This window comes from Chlamydomonas reinhardtii, chromosome 16 (genome assembly GCF_000002595.2).
Source record: "Chlamydomonas reinhardtii strain CC-503 cw92 mt+ chromosome 16, whole genome shotgun sequence".
Taxonomy (NCBI): domain Eukaryota; kingdom Viridiplantae; phylum Chlorophyta; class Chlorophyceae; order Chlamydomonadales; family Chlamydomonadaceae; genus Chlamydomonas; species Chlamydomonas reinhardtii.
The window spans coordinates 1,011,906-1,023,860 of record NC_057019.1 but is presented as its reverse complement, the minus strand read 5'-3'; the positions used below and the strand labels follow the sequence as shown (position 1 = coordinate 1,023,860).

General features: G+C 64.1%; 2 protein-coding genes across 2 annotated transcripts; one reads left to right on the top strand and one right to left on the bottom strand.

The window, feature by feature from the left end:
• The first annotated feature begins 92 nt into the window (after positions 1 to 92).
• CHLRE_16g649150v5 (uncharacterized protein) lies at positions 93 to 5,671 on the top strand. The gene is made up of 9 exons (XM_043070767.1): positions 93 to 452; positions 863 to 1,003; positions 1,273 to 1,343; positions 1,573 to 1,633; positions 1,950 to 2,050; positions 2,371 to 2,461; positions 2,850 to 3,050; positions 3,331 to 3,487; positions 3,792 to 5,671. Exons 2-9 carry the CDS (start codon positions 946 to 948, stop codon positions 4,999 to 5,001), a joined length of 1,950 nt encoding a protein of 649 aa, XP_042915410.1. The 5' UTR covers positions 93 to 452; positions 863 to 945; the 3' UTR covers positions 5,002 to 5,671.
• A 115-nt stretch (positions 5,672 to 5,786) lies between these two features.
• CHLRE_16g649100v5 (uncharacterized protein) lies at positions 5,787 to 11,892 on the bottom strand. Its single transcript, XM_001698208.2, has 14 exons — positions 11,079 to 11,892; positions 10,711 to 10,812; positions 10,485 to 10,562; positions 10,191 to 10,226; positions 9,877 to 10,053; positions 9,648 to 9,704; positions 9,402 to 9,528; positions 9,038 to 9,176; positions 8,757 to 8,847; positions 8,385 to 8,583; positions 8,083 to 8,186; positions 7,677 to 7,877; positions 7,319 to 7,516; positions 5,787 to 7,118 (listed from the first exon to the last, which is right to left on the bottom strand). Exons 1-14 carry the CDS (start codon positions 11,685 to 11,687, stop codon positions 6,843 to 6,845), a joined length of 2,394 nt encoding a protein of 797 aa, XP_001698260.2. The 5' UTR covers positions 11,688 to 11,892; the 3' UTR covers positions 5,787 to 6,842.
• Between the last annotated feature and the right edge of the window lie 63 nt (positions 11,893 to 11,955).

The following is an 11,955-nucleotide window of genomic DNA, read 5'->3' as shown; positions in this document are numbered from 1 at the left end:
TTTGATTGACAAAGGTTGTCTCCAATCGGTCGGCTGTCGCAGAGCCGCTGGTTTCCGCCCACATAGACGAATAACAGTGCATATAGCGCCTCGATAATATCTGTTACCACTACACTTACATTGTGCCCCCTCGCCCAGCTTCGACCTCCGTGCCCCGCACGTTTCTGCTCCAGACAATAGGAGCTGACAGTAGTGAGCGAAACATAACACCAAGAGGTGTAGGTTCTGGCAGTGAAGCCACTTGCCACAGGCTTCTTTCCAGGTGACAACGAATGGACGCGCGGAGCCCCGGCCTCGCAGCGCGCAATTCCATATGAGGAGAACAAAGCAAGTGCTTGTGTGTATAGCGCGAGCGCTGTGCTGATAACGAGTGCCGAGGCTTCGAGGGACACGCAGCAGCAGCAGCGGCTGCGCCCGCGCGGTCTCTCAGGCTACCGATATAGCATATACGGGTAAGCGAGCATATCTAGCGCCCGTCGGCCGAGCGGGTGGGCATAGGAAGGGTTCCCAGGAATTCCCCACGAGCAGAGGTCTCAAAGCCGATTCCTATCAAGTCGGGCGTCCGGGGCAGTCCAGGGGCTGTGCCATTGTGCGCAATTGCTGGTGGGGCAAGGGGAATGCGAGGTTGGGGCGGGGGGGGGCCGGGGACCGCGGGGAGGCACGACGCCCTAGCAGGGGCGAATGCTGCCAGCAGGGCGATGGCATCCCCCGTCCCATCGCATCGCCGGGCTTACCAGTGGAATGCCTTTACTTGAAGCTGGTGAAACTGTAGGCAAGGCATGGGCAATGCTGCCTCACGGCCATCTGTGCAGCAGCCGTGCTGAAACCTGCTGCCACTCTTGCATCCCGCCGCCCGCCACAGGCGCTCCTCCTGGGCGCAGACACCGCGCTGCCCGGGCTTAACGGCTTAACGTAGACCAGGACAGCTAGCCGCGGCATCAAAGGATGGGCTGCAGCTCGTCAGTACACGCGGCGCCTCCCGCCGCACAGTCGGCGGCGTCAGGTGAGGCTGCCGGTCGGCTGGCCGAAGCGGTGTGTTGCTGTGCGGGTGCGAGCCCGGGCACACACACACACACACACACACACACACACACACACACACACACACACACACACAAACGCTCTATCCCGGTGGGAGCGCGTAAGCAGGCCGTTATGGAGCGCGAGTGGCACACAAGTCGCGAGCTTGGGGCCTGCTGGCTGCAGGCTAGGTCAAGGCGGATGCCCTGCAGTCACACCACCATCCTTGTCTGCTGTTCGGTGCCCACGCAGGGGAGAAGCCGCAGCCGGTCACCCCCGACTCCCGAGTGCTGCGAGGGCAGGCTTACTACACAGCCGGCAAGGTGGGGCCCAGCAACGGCAGCAGAAGCAGTAGCAGTGGCAGTAGCAGCAGCGAGGAGGCGCGCGGGCATGCGGGAAGGGGTTCGGACGGACAGCCGCGAAACAAGGGTGGGACGGCTCGCACGGCGGCATGTTGCTGGGCGCTGGGGGCCGGGGGCCGGGGCGGTGCCAGGGCCAGACAGTTCAACGCTGTCAGGGCCGACTCGCTGACGCATCGATGGTGCTGTGCAGGTGCAAGAGGCATTGAAAGAGTTCAATGCAACAATTGCGCAATGGCCCACCTACGCGCGAGGTAAGAGGCAATGAGAGTAAACTGGGTCGCATGAAGCGGATGCCGGTGGCATGCCAGTTATTTGTCGAGCCGTCGCAGGCGGTGGCAAAATTGCCGTCGGGTAAACGTGCGCTTGCCTTACAGCCTTTCCTCCTAGTTGTCGTCCACCCCTTTAACTTACAATCTGCCCCATCCTGCCGCTGCCCGTGCCGCTGCCCTTGCCGCTGCCCTTGTCGCTGCCCTTGCCGCTGCCCTTGCCGCTGCCCTTGCCGCTGCCCTTGCCGCTGCCCTTGCCGCTGCCCTTGCCGCTGCCCGCCTGCCTGCCTGTCTGCCTCAGCCTACCTGGAGCGCGGCAATGTGCGTCTGGACCAGAAGGAGTTCAACGGGGCGGTGGGCGACTACACACTGGCGCTGCAGCTGCAGGGCAACCTGCTGCAGGTGGGGGGGGGGCAGGCTGCGGGTGTGTGTGTGCAGGGGCGGGGGTTTATGTGCCCCAGCCCAAACTGAACCAAAGGCAGCCAAGGGGGACTTGGCTGGCACTTGGGCTGGGACTTAGGTTTGGGTGGCTGTGGGTGGCGCGGGGCGGAGGGCAATGCCACGCAGGGCAGAACGGGGCGGTCGGCGGGACGGTCCAATCCCATGAAACACCGCACGGCGGCACGCAGCTGCGTCCGTCCCGGTCGGGTTGGGCGGGCGCACACCAAGCTTGGCGGCTGCTACGTGACCACGTAACGTGGCGTGACGTGCAAATTGCGCAGGCGTACGTGATGCGCTGCCACGCGCGCATGGCCATGCGGCAGTGGAGCGAGGCGCTGGGGGACGTGCGCGAGGCGGAGCGCCTGGACCCGGGTGAGAGAGCAGCAGCAGCAGAGCCGGGCTGGATGGGAGAGGGGAGGCGAGGAGGCGGGGAGGCGGGGAGTGGGGAGAAGGAGCGGGAGTGGGAGTAATGCGGTAGAGTTGATGGCAGGGTGGCGCTTGCAGGCCGTGGGCGTGGGCAGGAGCGCGGTTGGTACTGGGGGCGGCAGTGTGGAGTGACAGCGGCACGCGAGGAGGAATGAATGGCGCGCTGACAGGGCAGCTGTAGCTTTAGGGTAGCTGGAGTGGCAGGGCAGCTGCGGCGGTAGGGATGGGCTCGCGCGCGCGCACCTTGGACGTGCTGTCGCCGACGCTGCTGCGCCGTGCATTGCACCGGTCATCTAATGCGTTTATTCTGTTATGACACCAACAACGCTTGCAGAGAACGCGCAAGTGCGCGCGCTCAAGATCCAGGTGCGGAAGGCGGCGGGCGGCGGCGCCGGCGGCGTGCCGGGCGGCGTGTCCTCGGGCGCCAGCGACGCCGCCTCTGAGGAGGACGCGTTCGCGGGTGTGGACACGCCCAAGTCCACGCCCTCGCCCTCCGTGAAGAAGCTGTGCATGGTGTGCATGGACGCCGAGCGAGGTGAGCACGGCGGCGGCGGCGGCGCATGTCGCAGATATCGTATTGTAGCGGCTTGGTGACGTACGCGTCACATGCGGCGCATGCCGGGTGGCTGCTGCAACTGCATACATTGTAGCGTGGGAGACAGCCTGCAGCTTGATGCCGCTTGGGCGCTTGGGCGTCCCCCATTGCCCCGAGCGTTGTGCAATGCACCGTCCCGCAACTCTCCATCTCCCGATGCTCCGAATGCCTCAAGCCCCCATCCCCCCCATGCCCCCGGGCTTCCCCCCACAACACGCAGAGTGCCGGCTGCGCCCCTGCATGCACGCGGCTCTGTGTGTGGAGTGTGCGGAGGGGCTCATGGCGCGCGGCTACAGCTGCCCCATCTGCTCCTGCAAGATTGAGCAGGTGGAGCGGGGCGCCTTCATGCGCACCTTCACGGTGGAGGAGGCGCAGGGGTGAGTGGGGTGGGCGTGGGGTGTTGGGGAGGGGGCGAGGGAGGGGTCTGGGGTCGAGGCAAGGCGAGGGAGAAGGCTTTCATGCGAACGGTGTGTATCAAAGATGGAAGTGCCGACGTCCGGGGAAGCGAAGGGAAGGGGCGGGGCAAGGAAGCGGAACCGGCAGGTATGCAGCAGCTTTCTGGTCTGCAGACGCTTTGCAAACATACGGATGGGATGGCGGGCGTACCTGGGTGTTTCAAGTCGGTTCCGACTGCTGACAAAATCTCCCTTTTTCTGATCCCATGCTTTGCGACCCCGCCAGGATCGCCGCCAGCGCTCGTGTGCACGGCGCCGGCAACGCCGCGCCCTCGCCCGGCAAGTCTCCTCTGGGCCGCCGCTTCGCACCGCCCGGGGCCCAGGGCGCACCCTCCCTGGACAACATCGCAGAGGTGGATGAGGAGGCGCATGCCGCGGCGGACGCGGCGGCAGCAGCCGCGGCAGCGGCAGGGGCAGGGGCGGAACGGTCAGACGGCGGCGGTGATGCTGCAGTGGCGGCGGCGGTGGCAGCGGCGGCGCGGCCCGACCCGCCCGTGCAGCTGAACCCGCACCCACTGGCGGCGCGTGCAAACACCGCGACACGCAACATTGCTGCGGAGCTTGAGCAGGCTGCTGCCGGGTTGTCAGGGCCGAGCCGAGGGAATAGCGGCGATCAGACGGCGGCTGCGCCGCCGCCGCTGCCAGGCGTGGTTGAGGATGGCAGTGAGGGCATGGACGGTTCGTCAGGCTCGCAGCGCACAACGGCCGCGGCGGATGGGTCCGTGGACGGCGACGGCGGCCCCGGTGCCGCGGGCGGCGGCGTCGTGCTGTCCCCAGGCACTTCTGCAATGCTGGCCAACAGCCTTGCGGACTGGATGGATAGTCATGGCACGGGCGAGGGGCTGGGCGGCACGGGCGCAAGCACGGCGCCTGCAGCGAGCGCCGGCGGCAGCGGGCGGGCGATGGGCGCTGCTGCGCCGCCGCAGCCGCCGCAGCGGCGGAGCAGCAGCACCAATAGCAACGGCAGTGGCTCGGCGCAGGCACCAGCAGTAGCCGCGGCGCCGGCTGTTTCTGCTGGCACGACGGCGCGAGCTGCTTCAGGGTCAGGGGCAGAGGCAGGGGAGGGTGGCAGCCGACGCGGTGGCAGCTTTGGGGGCTTTGTGCCGCCGCCAGCGGTGGCTGCGTCCGCGGCCACGGCGCCTGGGCCTGTAGCGGAAAGCCGCTGCCCTGGGTTGCGATCATTGGACGAAGAGGTATGCGCGACTGCAAGGCGGGAAGGGGCGTCCATGGTGTGTCATGACCAGTTGCTGGTGTCGGCGCGGCGGTTGTCTGCACGTGCGCTGGCTACCGCCGCGCCGCGTGTGACTGGGACCCGGCAGACGACGGCGGCAGTAGCAGGCATATGCGCGGCTTCAAAGCCCAGAGCGCGGCGTGCTGCGGCGGTACATATGCAGAATGGGTGGTGCGGGGTCGAGGGCGGCGCGACGGTACGGTAGGGACGGCTTGATTGACCTTTGCACTGTGTGGTACGCGACGGGTGGAACACCTAAGAATAAATCTGTGAATGGAAATGTGGGACCTTTACTGTGTGCTGCGCGCAGCAATGCGCGGGCGTGATGACGGGGATGGAAATGCAATGCGCGCTCGCTCCTGTTGCATAGTCATCGGTGCGCGAGCGTGTTGTGACGAGCCAATCTTACTCATGAATGATCTGCATGGGGCGTCTCGGGGTTGCGGGGGTGAACTCTAGGCCAGCTCACCATGCGGGCGTAATGGCAGCCCAGGGAGGGCAGCGCGTAGGTTGCGGCGGTTTCAGGCGTATCCGTGTATGTACTACACGGTGGCATGGCGAATGCCGAACGGAAGGCCCACTGCAAGGGAAGGTGCCCCACTGCCCCCGTGGAGCCGCAAGCCCGTCTGTCAGGTGCTGTACAGCTACAGCGGTAAGCACTCAGCAGTTTCCCGTTGTAGCATGAACCAGCGCCCACACACCTCTTGGCCTTGTGTGTGCTCTGTGGCTTCTGTGTGCTCTGCACGTGTTGTTGAAATGCTTATGCGTATGCGAGTGCAGACGGAGGTTGTTGCTCTCGGCCATGCCGCCATGGCGAACCTGGAGCCACACCAGCACGGCCGCAGGGGCATGCCAAGGGCAATGCCACTCACTTTGTCCGGACCCACTGTCCCACACGGCCACATCGCAACTGGGGGCCCTCGCGGTTCGCATGTGCTTGTCTGTATCCAAAGGCAGCTGGAGGAAGCCAGCCAGTCAGGGACGTGGTACAGGACTACAGGTTCACGATGTCTGACACATGTGCATGACGCCCGCTGCGCTGTCCTCTCTCTCTGCCGTATATACGATCGATATCGCCTTGCACTGTCACGTCGCACCTTTCCGCCTCTCCAACACAATAACCACAGCTCCGCGACTTCGTTACTATACCTACTGACCGTGCGCGTACCTCCTCCGGCTCACGCCCTAATACCGTAGCACACACCTCATGGCACCTCATGCCATGTTGGGCGCAATGGCAAATTGTTTGCAGGCATATGCCAGCGCTCTGTTCCGTCTCCAAGCCCGCCGCTGCATGTGCCATGTCAAGTGCACACGCACAGCGTGAGGAACGCGGGCTCGCGCGTGTCGTTTGCAGGTTTGGTGAGTGGTGACCCTCCCCATACGATCAGTTTCGTGCGCAACCAACAACAGCCAAAAACACGCCATCACCCCGCCTACCTATCGCCCCCTAAACGACAAACGCGCTTTGAGCCACCCTCGCACTGCACCGTAAATGCTCCGCACGCACAGCCGCAATCCATCCAAACTGCAAAGCACCAGCATGTAAGTGCGCCCGCCGGCGAGTCTGCCTGCCCAGCTGCAATCGAACGAACACAGCTATTGTCGCACGTTGTTAAGCGCACGCACGTCTGGTCAAAACGCCTCTAAACCTGCGGCATCGCCCGCCCTGAGCTTGATTGATGTACTACGGTCACCCGCACGCACCAGTGAACGACATTCCAAAAAATCACGACTGGTTGAACGTAACCCGATCATTGTTACTAGCTGTACTGGACCCCAAAAAGCCCACTCCTGCCGTGCCAGCCATGCTATCTGTGCTCGCCAGCACACGCCATTACTGTAAGACCGCTGGTCTGCTCAGATCACGCGAAAACGTCTCGAGCACACATCGCCCGCAAGGCGCAGGCACATGCGCATGCACAGCCTTAATACGCCTAACCGAAGATTAGTACTGCTGCCGCAGACCACCCACGATCACTGCAGTGCTGCCACGATCCGCAAACCCAGATCACTTGCACTGTAAAGATGTGCACGTCTAGCCGCTCACGGCGACCCGACCGCGTTACCTCCCACGTTGCCAGTGGACGCCTGCCGGCCCGCCACGCGGCCGCTGTCCTCGTTTCCAAACCGCGACGGCCGGCTGATGCCGGTGGCGGAGGCGGTGCGCGCGCGCCCCAGGAAGTCGGAGGGCACCACCGGAAGCGAGTTGTCTGCGGCGGCCCCCGTGGGCGACTGCGGGCTGGCAGGGGCCCCGGGCGTGGGGCCGGAGGCGCTGCCGTTGACCTGGAGAGCGGGCAGGGAGCCGGTGGAGGAGCCAGCCTGCAACAGGACAAAGGTGTGCACGGGGCAGGCAGTCAGCGGGCTGCCAGACTACACATAACGGTACCATGCGATGCCATGAGCGCGACATGGATGCGGATATTGCAAAGACCTGGTCCTGGACAGAGGATGCCCGCATGCAATGCAAGCGGGCCGCGAGCGCTGCCAACACCAGGTCTGCTGCAAGGCCCCAGGCGCACCTGGGGAGGAGAAGAGTAGCCGCCAGCGGTGGCGGAACCAACGGCGCGGTTGGCGGCGGCCGGCGGGTAGCCGGCGGCGGCCGTGCCGGTGGCATGCGATGCCGGGGCACCCGTAGGCGACTGCGGCGAGACGGCGCCCTTGTAGGGCGATATGAGGTTGGGCGAGGAGGCCGCCGAGTGGGAGACGCTGAGCTCGGGCTGCAGGATTGGAAGGGGGGAGAAGGGGCCAAGCCATGGCCGCGTGTCAGATACGGTCATGGCACAGCGTGGTCGACCGGGTTGGAACAGCCGATGGGCGACCCGACCACCACCCCTGCCCAGACCAGCTGCATGTGCCGCAATGTGCACCGGCGCTCACCTCGCGCGCCTTCTGCAGGGAGGGCACCTTCATGAGCGGGCGCGGCCCGGACGGCCCCGCCGCAGCCTGCGACCGCTGCTGTGTCACGCTGCCACCGCTGCCATTCATGCCGCCGCTGGCGGGGCCCATGCCGTACTCGCTGCTCTTCTTCGCGTTCTGCTGCGTGCGGTTGATCGCCGCAAATGTTTTAAGCTTGTCGGCCTGCGGCATAACAATGGGCAGACATCAGCCTCAATTCTGGATACGAGCGACTCATTAATCGCTTAGTCATGAGGGCTACAGCCCCACGTGAGCATTGCACCGCGCCCGGTCGGGACTATCAGCAAAGCTGACGGCTGGCACCAGCACTGCACCGCACCGCATGGGTTGCCCCGCCCTGACCCACAAGCACCACACCACACCGCACCTGCGACGGGCCGTGGCTGCCCATGCCGCTGCCGCCGCCCAGGGGCGAGCCCACGTAATGCCCGCCGCCGCTGTTGTACTCGCGCCCTTGAGTGGGCAGCGGGCCTGCAGGTCGGGCAGGGATGGCCGGGCACATGTTGCGGCTCAACAACTGCAGCTGATGTCTTACGTCCCCCAGACGGTAACATCAAGGCAAGCACCGGTGTAACCATGCACGTTGCGGGGCTAAAGGACAAATACAGCCCTCGCCGCCCCCCAGCAACCACCCCAGCAAGTACGGCAGGTCACTGCCTGTCCACTCACCTGTCTTGGTGGCTGCCGCGCCGGCCGCGCCGCCCTTCGCGGAGCCGTCCGTGCTCATGCCCTGCGCCAGGCGGCTCTGCTGGCCCGGCGCCTTGGCCCCCATCTGCACTTGCGGCACCTGCGCCACGGGCCGCTTCTGCTTGATGCAGCTCTGCACCAGCAGCCGCGGCGAGTCGGCGCCCTGGGGGCACAGCTGGAGCTGCACGTCGGGAGGGGGGGGGCAGCACAGGGGAGGAACGGGGTTCAGCGCGCGGAGGCACGGGCCAGCGTGGAGAGGAACGGGCCAGCGGGGCTTGGAGCCTTGCCCAGCTGCCCGACATTGCCACCCCTCATAACGCGCCCTTTTCTTCCTCATCACGACCGAGCTCGCACCTGCAGGTTCTCCAGTTCGTTGTACAGCTGCTGCAGCGAGGGCCGCACCTCCGCCAGCTCCGCCCAGCATCGCTCAGCCAGGTACTTGAGCCTGTCAGGGCAGGACCCAGTCCATTCCTCTCAGGCTACACAGCCACCTCACCCATGCTCGGAACGGCCCAGAAACCGGGCGGCTTACCAAACTTACGCCAGCCGCCCGACCTCATGGCCTGCCTATTCCCGCAAAAGCCTCAACCAGGGCCCCAGCACCCGGCGCCCGGCCCGCGGCGACGCCCGCGCACCTGTGCGGCGTGTCAGGCGGGAACTGCGGCCGCGCCTTGCGCGTGACCACAGCCAGGATGACCTCGCTGTCACTGAGCTGCTTGAACACGCGGTCGCCCGAGTACGCCTCCCACAGCAGGACGCCCATGGCGTACACGTCTGTGTGGGGTGGCCGTGAGGTGTCGGTAAGGATCAGATGGTGCAGCAGGGGCGCAGAGAGGCAACGGCGGCACGCAGCCGCGCCAATATCGTTTGCTGGCACTTAGGCGTGCGTGCTGATGTCAAGGAAACGCGTTGATGCTGTGTTGATGCTGTGTATAAAGAACCAGGTGCCCATGAGGTCTCCTATTCTTCAAACCAGAGCCCAGCCCTGCTCTGCCACACCTGCTGACGGGCTGAGGATGCCCTTGGACAGCAGCTCCGGCGGCATGTGGGTCACCGTGCCGAACGTCTGCGTTTTAATCTCCTTCCGGTTGCCCGCCAGCACGCGACTCAGACCGAAGTCCGACACCTGTGAGCACCGCCGCATGCCAAACGTCAACTCCTTGGGGTGTCGGACACGGCGCTCTGCTGACCTTAACACCGTGCCCGTCCGCTGCCCGCCCACCAGTTCACCAGTTCACCACACACCTTGGCGACGAACCCGCGGCGGTCCGTTTCGCTGCTGCTGAGGAGCACGTTGGCAGCCTGCGTTGAGGTTACCAGGCGTTGCAGGTGTGATACATCAAAAGGACTCGGGACAATCGCGGTCCGAACAGCTCATCGCACTTGCGCCGCATATGCCCACGATGCCCCGTCTTCGCGCGCTTTTCCTCGCCTCCTTTAACAAGCCCCAGCCCCTTCTGCTGGCCGCACCCACCTTGAGGTCCCCGTGCAGGATGCGGTTCTCATGCAGGAACATGAGCGCCTTCGTCACCTCCTTGAGCGTCTGCAGGCACGCCCACGCGTCCCACCGCACGTACCCCTGCGTCTCCACGAACTCGTGGAAGCGCATGGCTGCCAGCGCACGCGACAAGGAGCCGCGGTCGCAGTACTCCTGCGCAACGTCCAAGGGTCGGCAAAGTGAGTAGGGGTATAAAAGAAGCATATGCGTGCGAAAGAGTATGCCTGGTTGCTTCAAGCTCCTGTGGGCGCGATAGGGTGCGTATACACCACAAAGCAGGGCCAACTCACCATGATAATGTGCCACTCGAAGGATGGCGGATGTTGCTGCGCGATGCACGATGGAGACACAGCGGCTTGTATTAGTCCGCGCGCCAGCACATCGCCCCAAAGCGCAGACGTGCTGCCTACAGCCTGCCCTGGTCATCTTCCGCGTAACCCTTTCCACTGGCAATCCTAGCCTCGAATGTCGCATTGTAACGCGCTGTATGCGAGCACCGCGGCCTCGATTATATGGTGGTTACAGCAGCCTTTGTAGGCCTACTCTGCGGCCGTGGTGCGCTCCTGCCCCTCCCCATTACTCACATCCTCCTTCTCCGTGAACAACTCCCGTTCGATGGCCGCTAGCTCTGGGTCCATGGCGTCGCCCTGGTGCGCAATGACCTGTAGGGGATCCATGCGGCAAATGTCCGCGGTTATGTACATGAACAGCTCTCTCAAAGAGGGCCCTACACACCCTTGGTGCCGGTGTTCCACACACAGGGCACGAAGGCATACCGCACGCCAAGCCGTGTCGACATGAGCCCCGCACCTTGAGCGTGTGCACAATGTTGGGATGGTTCACGGATGCCATCAGGATAGCCTCCATCTGCGCCATCTTCTCCTTGCGCGCCTCCCACTCTTTGTCCTCCGGCTGCGAGAAAGAGACACAGCATGTGGTCAGGTCAGGGTTGGTGTGCTGTAGGGCTGGCCTGAGCGCCTAAACACGTCCCACTGCTGTTCTCTGTAAACGACATTAGCGGTCATTAAAGCCTCCCGATGATGGAAGCCTGCTGACTGTGCTGAGGTTGGTGGCCGTCGCGCGAACACTATTCCCCTCGACACCCCTGCACGAACCCTGAGTTCGACGGCAACCGGACACCCTTCCTGCACAATCCCCTTGCCCCTGGCGGCCCCCACCTGGTCCGATGCGGTCTCGTTGTTGTTCCCGGTGACCACCTTGACGGCCACCTTGCGCCCCTCCCACTCGCCCAGATACACGTTGCCGAAGCCCCCGCGACCGATGAGCTTGTGCAAAGTGAACCCGAGCGCGTTCGGCCCATGCGCCACCTCCGGTTGCAGAATAACGCTTCCAGCCTCACTTTTCACGCTATAATGGCTCATGACCGAGAGCTGGCGGCTCACAAGGGCATTGATGGTGCCCTGGTCGTCGACGATGGCGTTCAGGTCGGCCGAGACGTGAGCGCCGGACTTCAAGCCGACTGGTGTTCTGCGGTTTATTCCTGTAATCGAGCCACCACCAGCGCCCAGCGCGATGAAAGAGCCAGTGGGTCCTTGACCCGCCGCGTTGCGGGGGCCCGAATTTGGGATTGCATACTTGTTCTGGTTGGTTACGCTAGATGGCGTCAAGATGCCGGCGTTTGCCCCAAGCAGGATGCTCTGCGGCCCCGCTTCCAGGAGGTATGCTGGAGGGTTGGGCCCGCTCGCCGAGCCCTGCTCACGCCCGGTCTTCGCTGCTTGACCATGCTTTGCCTCATAGACTGCCTCCTTAGAAGAGAAGCAGCCCATGATACTTGGGCTGCGAAAACCACCCCTTCTTCAAGGCCTCGCTAAAGCCGGGGTCTGTTACCTCGCTGGATATTCACAAAAACTTCCTATGTAATGTAACTACTACAAACAGCTAAAACACGCTAAGAGTAAGAGATAGGGGCGGTGGCATTTTGTCGCCGTTGCTTGCGCAAGTTAAAGCATTGTTGTCTAATAGTGTAAGTATTGTGCCACCGTGGGTTTCTATGGGGCGTCGTGGCGCTTCAACACAGGTCAAAGCATTGCGTTG

What these genes read in the sequence shown, in the direction of transcription:
- CHLRE_16g649150v5 (XM_043070767.1), top strand. Translation starts at nt 946, where the DNA reads ATGGGCTGCAGCTCGTCAGTACACGCGGCGCCTCCCGCCGCACAGTCG. An exon ending in CGCACAGTCGGCGGCGTCAG is followed by an intron (nt 1,004 to 1,272) that starts GTGAGGCTGCCG and finishes GTGCCCACGCAG; the next exon opens with GGGAGAAGCCGCAGCCGGTC. An exon ending in GGCGGAGCGCCTGGACCCGG is followed by an intron (nt 2,462 to 2,849) that starts GTGAGAGAGCAG and finishes CAACGCTTGCAG; the next exon opens with AGAACGCGCAAGTGCGCGCG.
- CHLRE_16g649100v5 (XM_001698208.2), bottom strand. Translation starts at nt 11,687, where the DNA reads ATGGGCTGCTTCTCTTCTAAGGAGGCAGTCTATGAGGCAAAGCATGGT. An exon ending in ACGAGACCGCATCGGACCAG is followed by an intron (nt 10,813 to 11,078) that starts GTGGGGGCCGCC and finishes TCTTTCTCGCAG; the next exon opens with CCGGAGGACAAAGAGTGGGA. An exon ending in GCTACTCTTCTCCTCCCCAG is followed by an intron (nt 7,119 to 7,318) that starts GTGCGCCTGGGG and finishes GTCCTGTTGCAG; the next exon opens with GCTGGCTCCTCCACCGGCTC.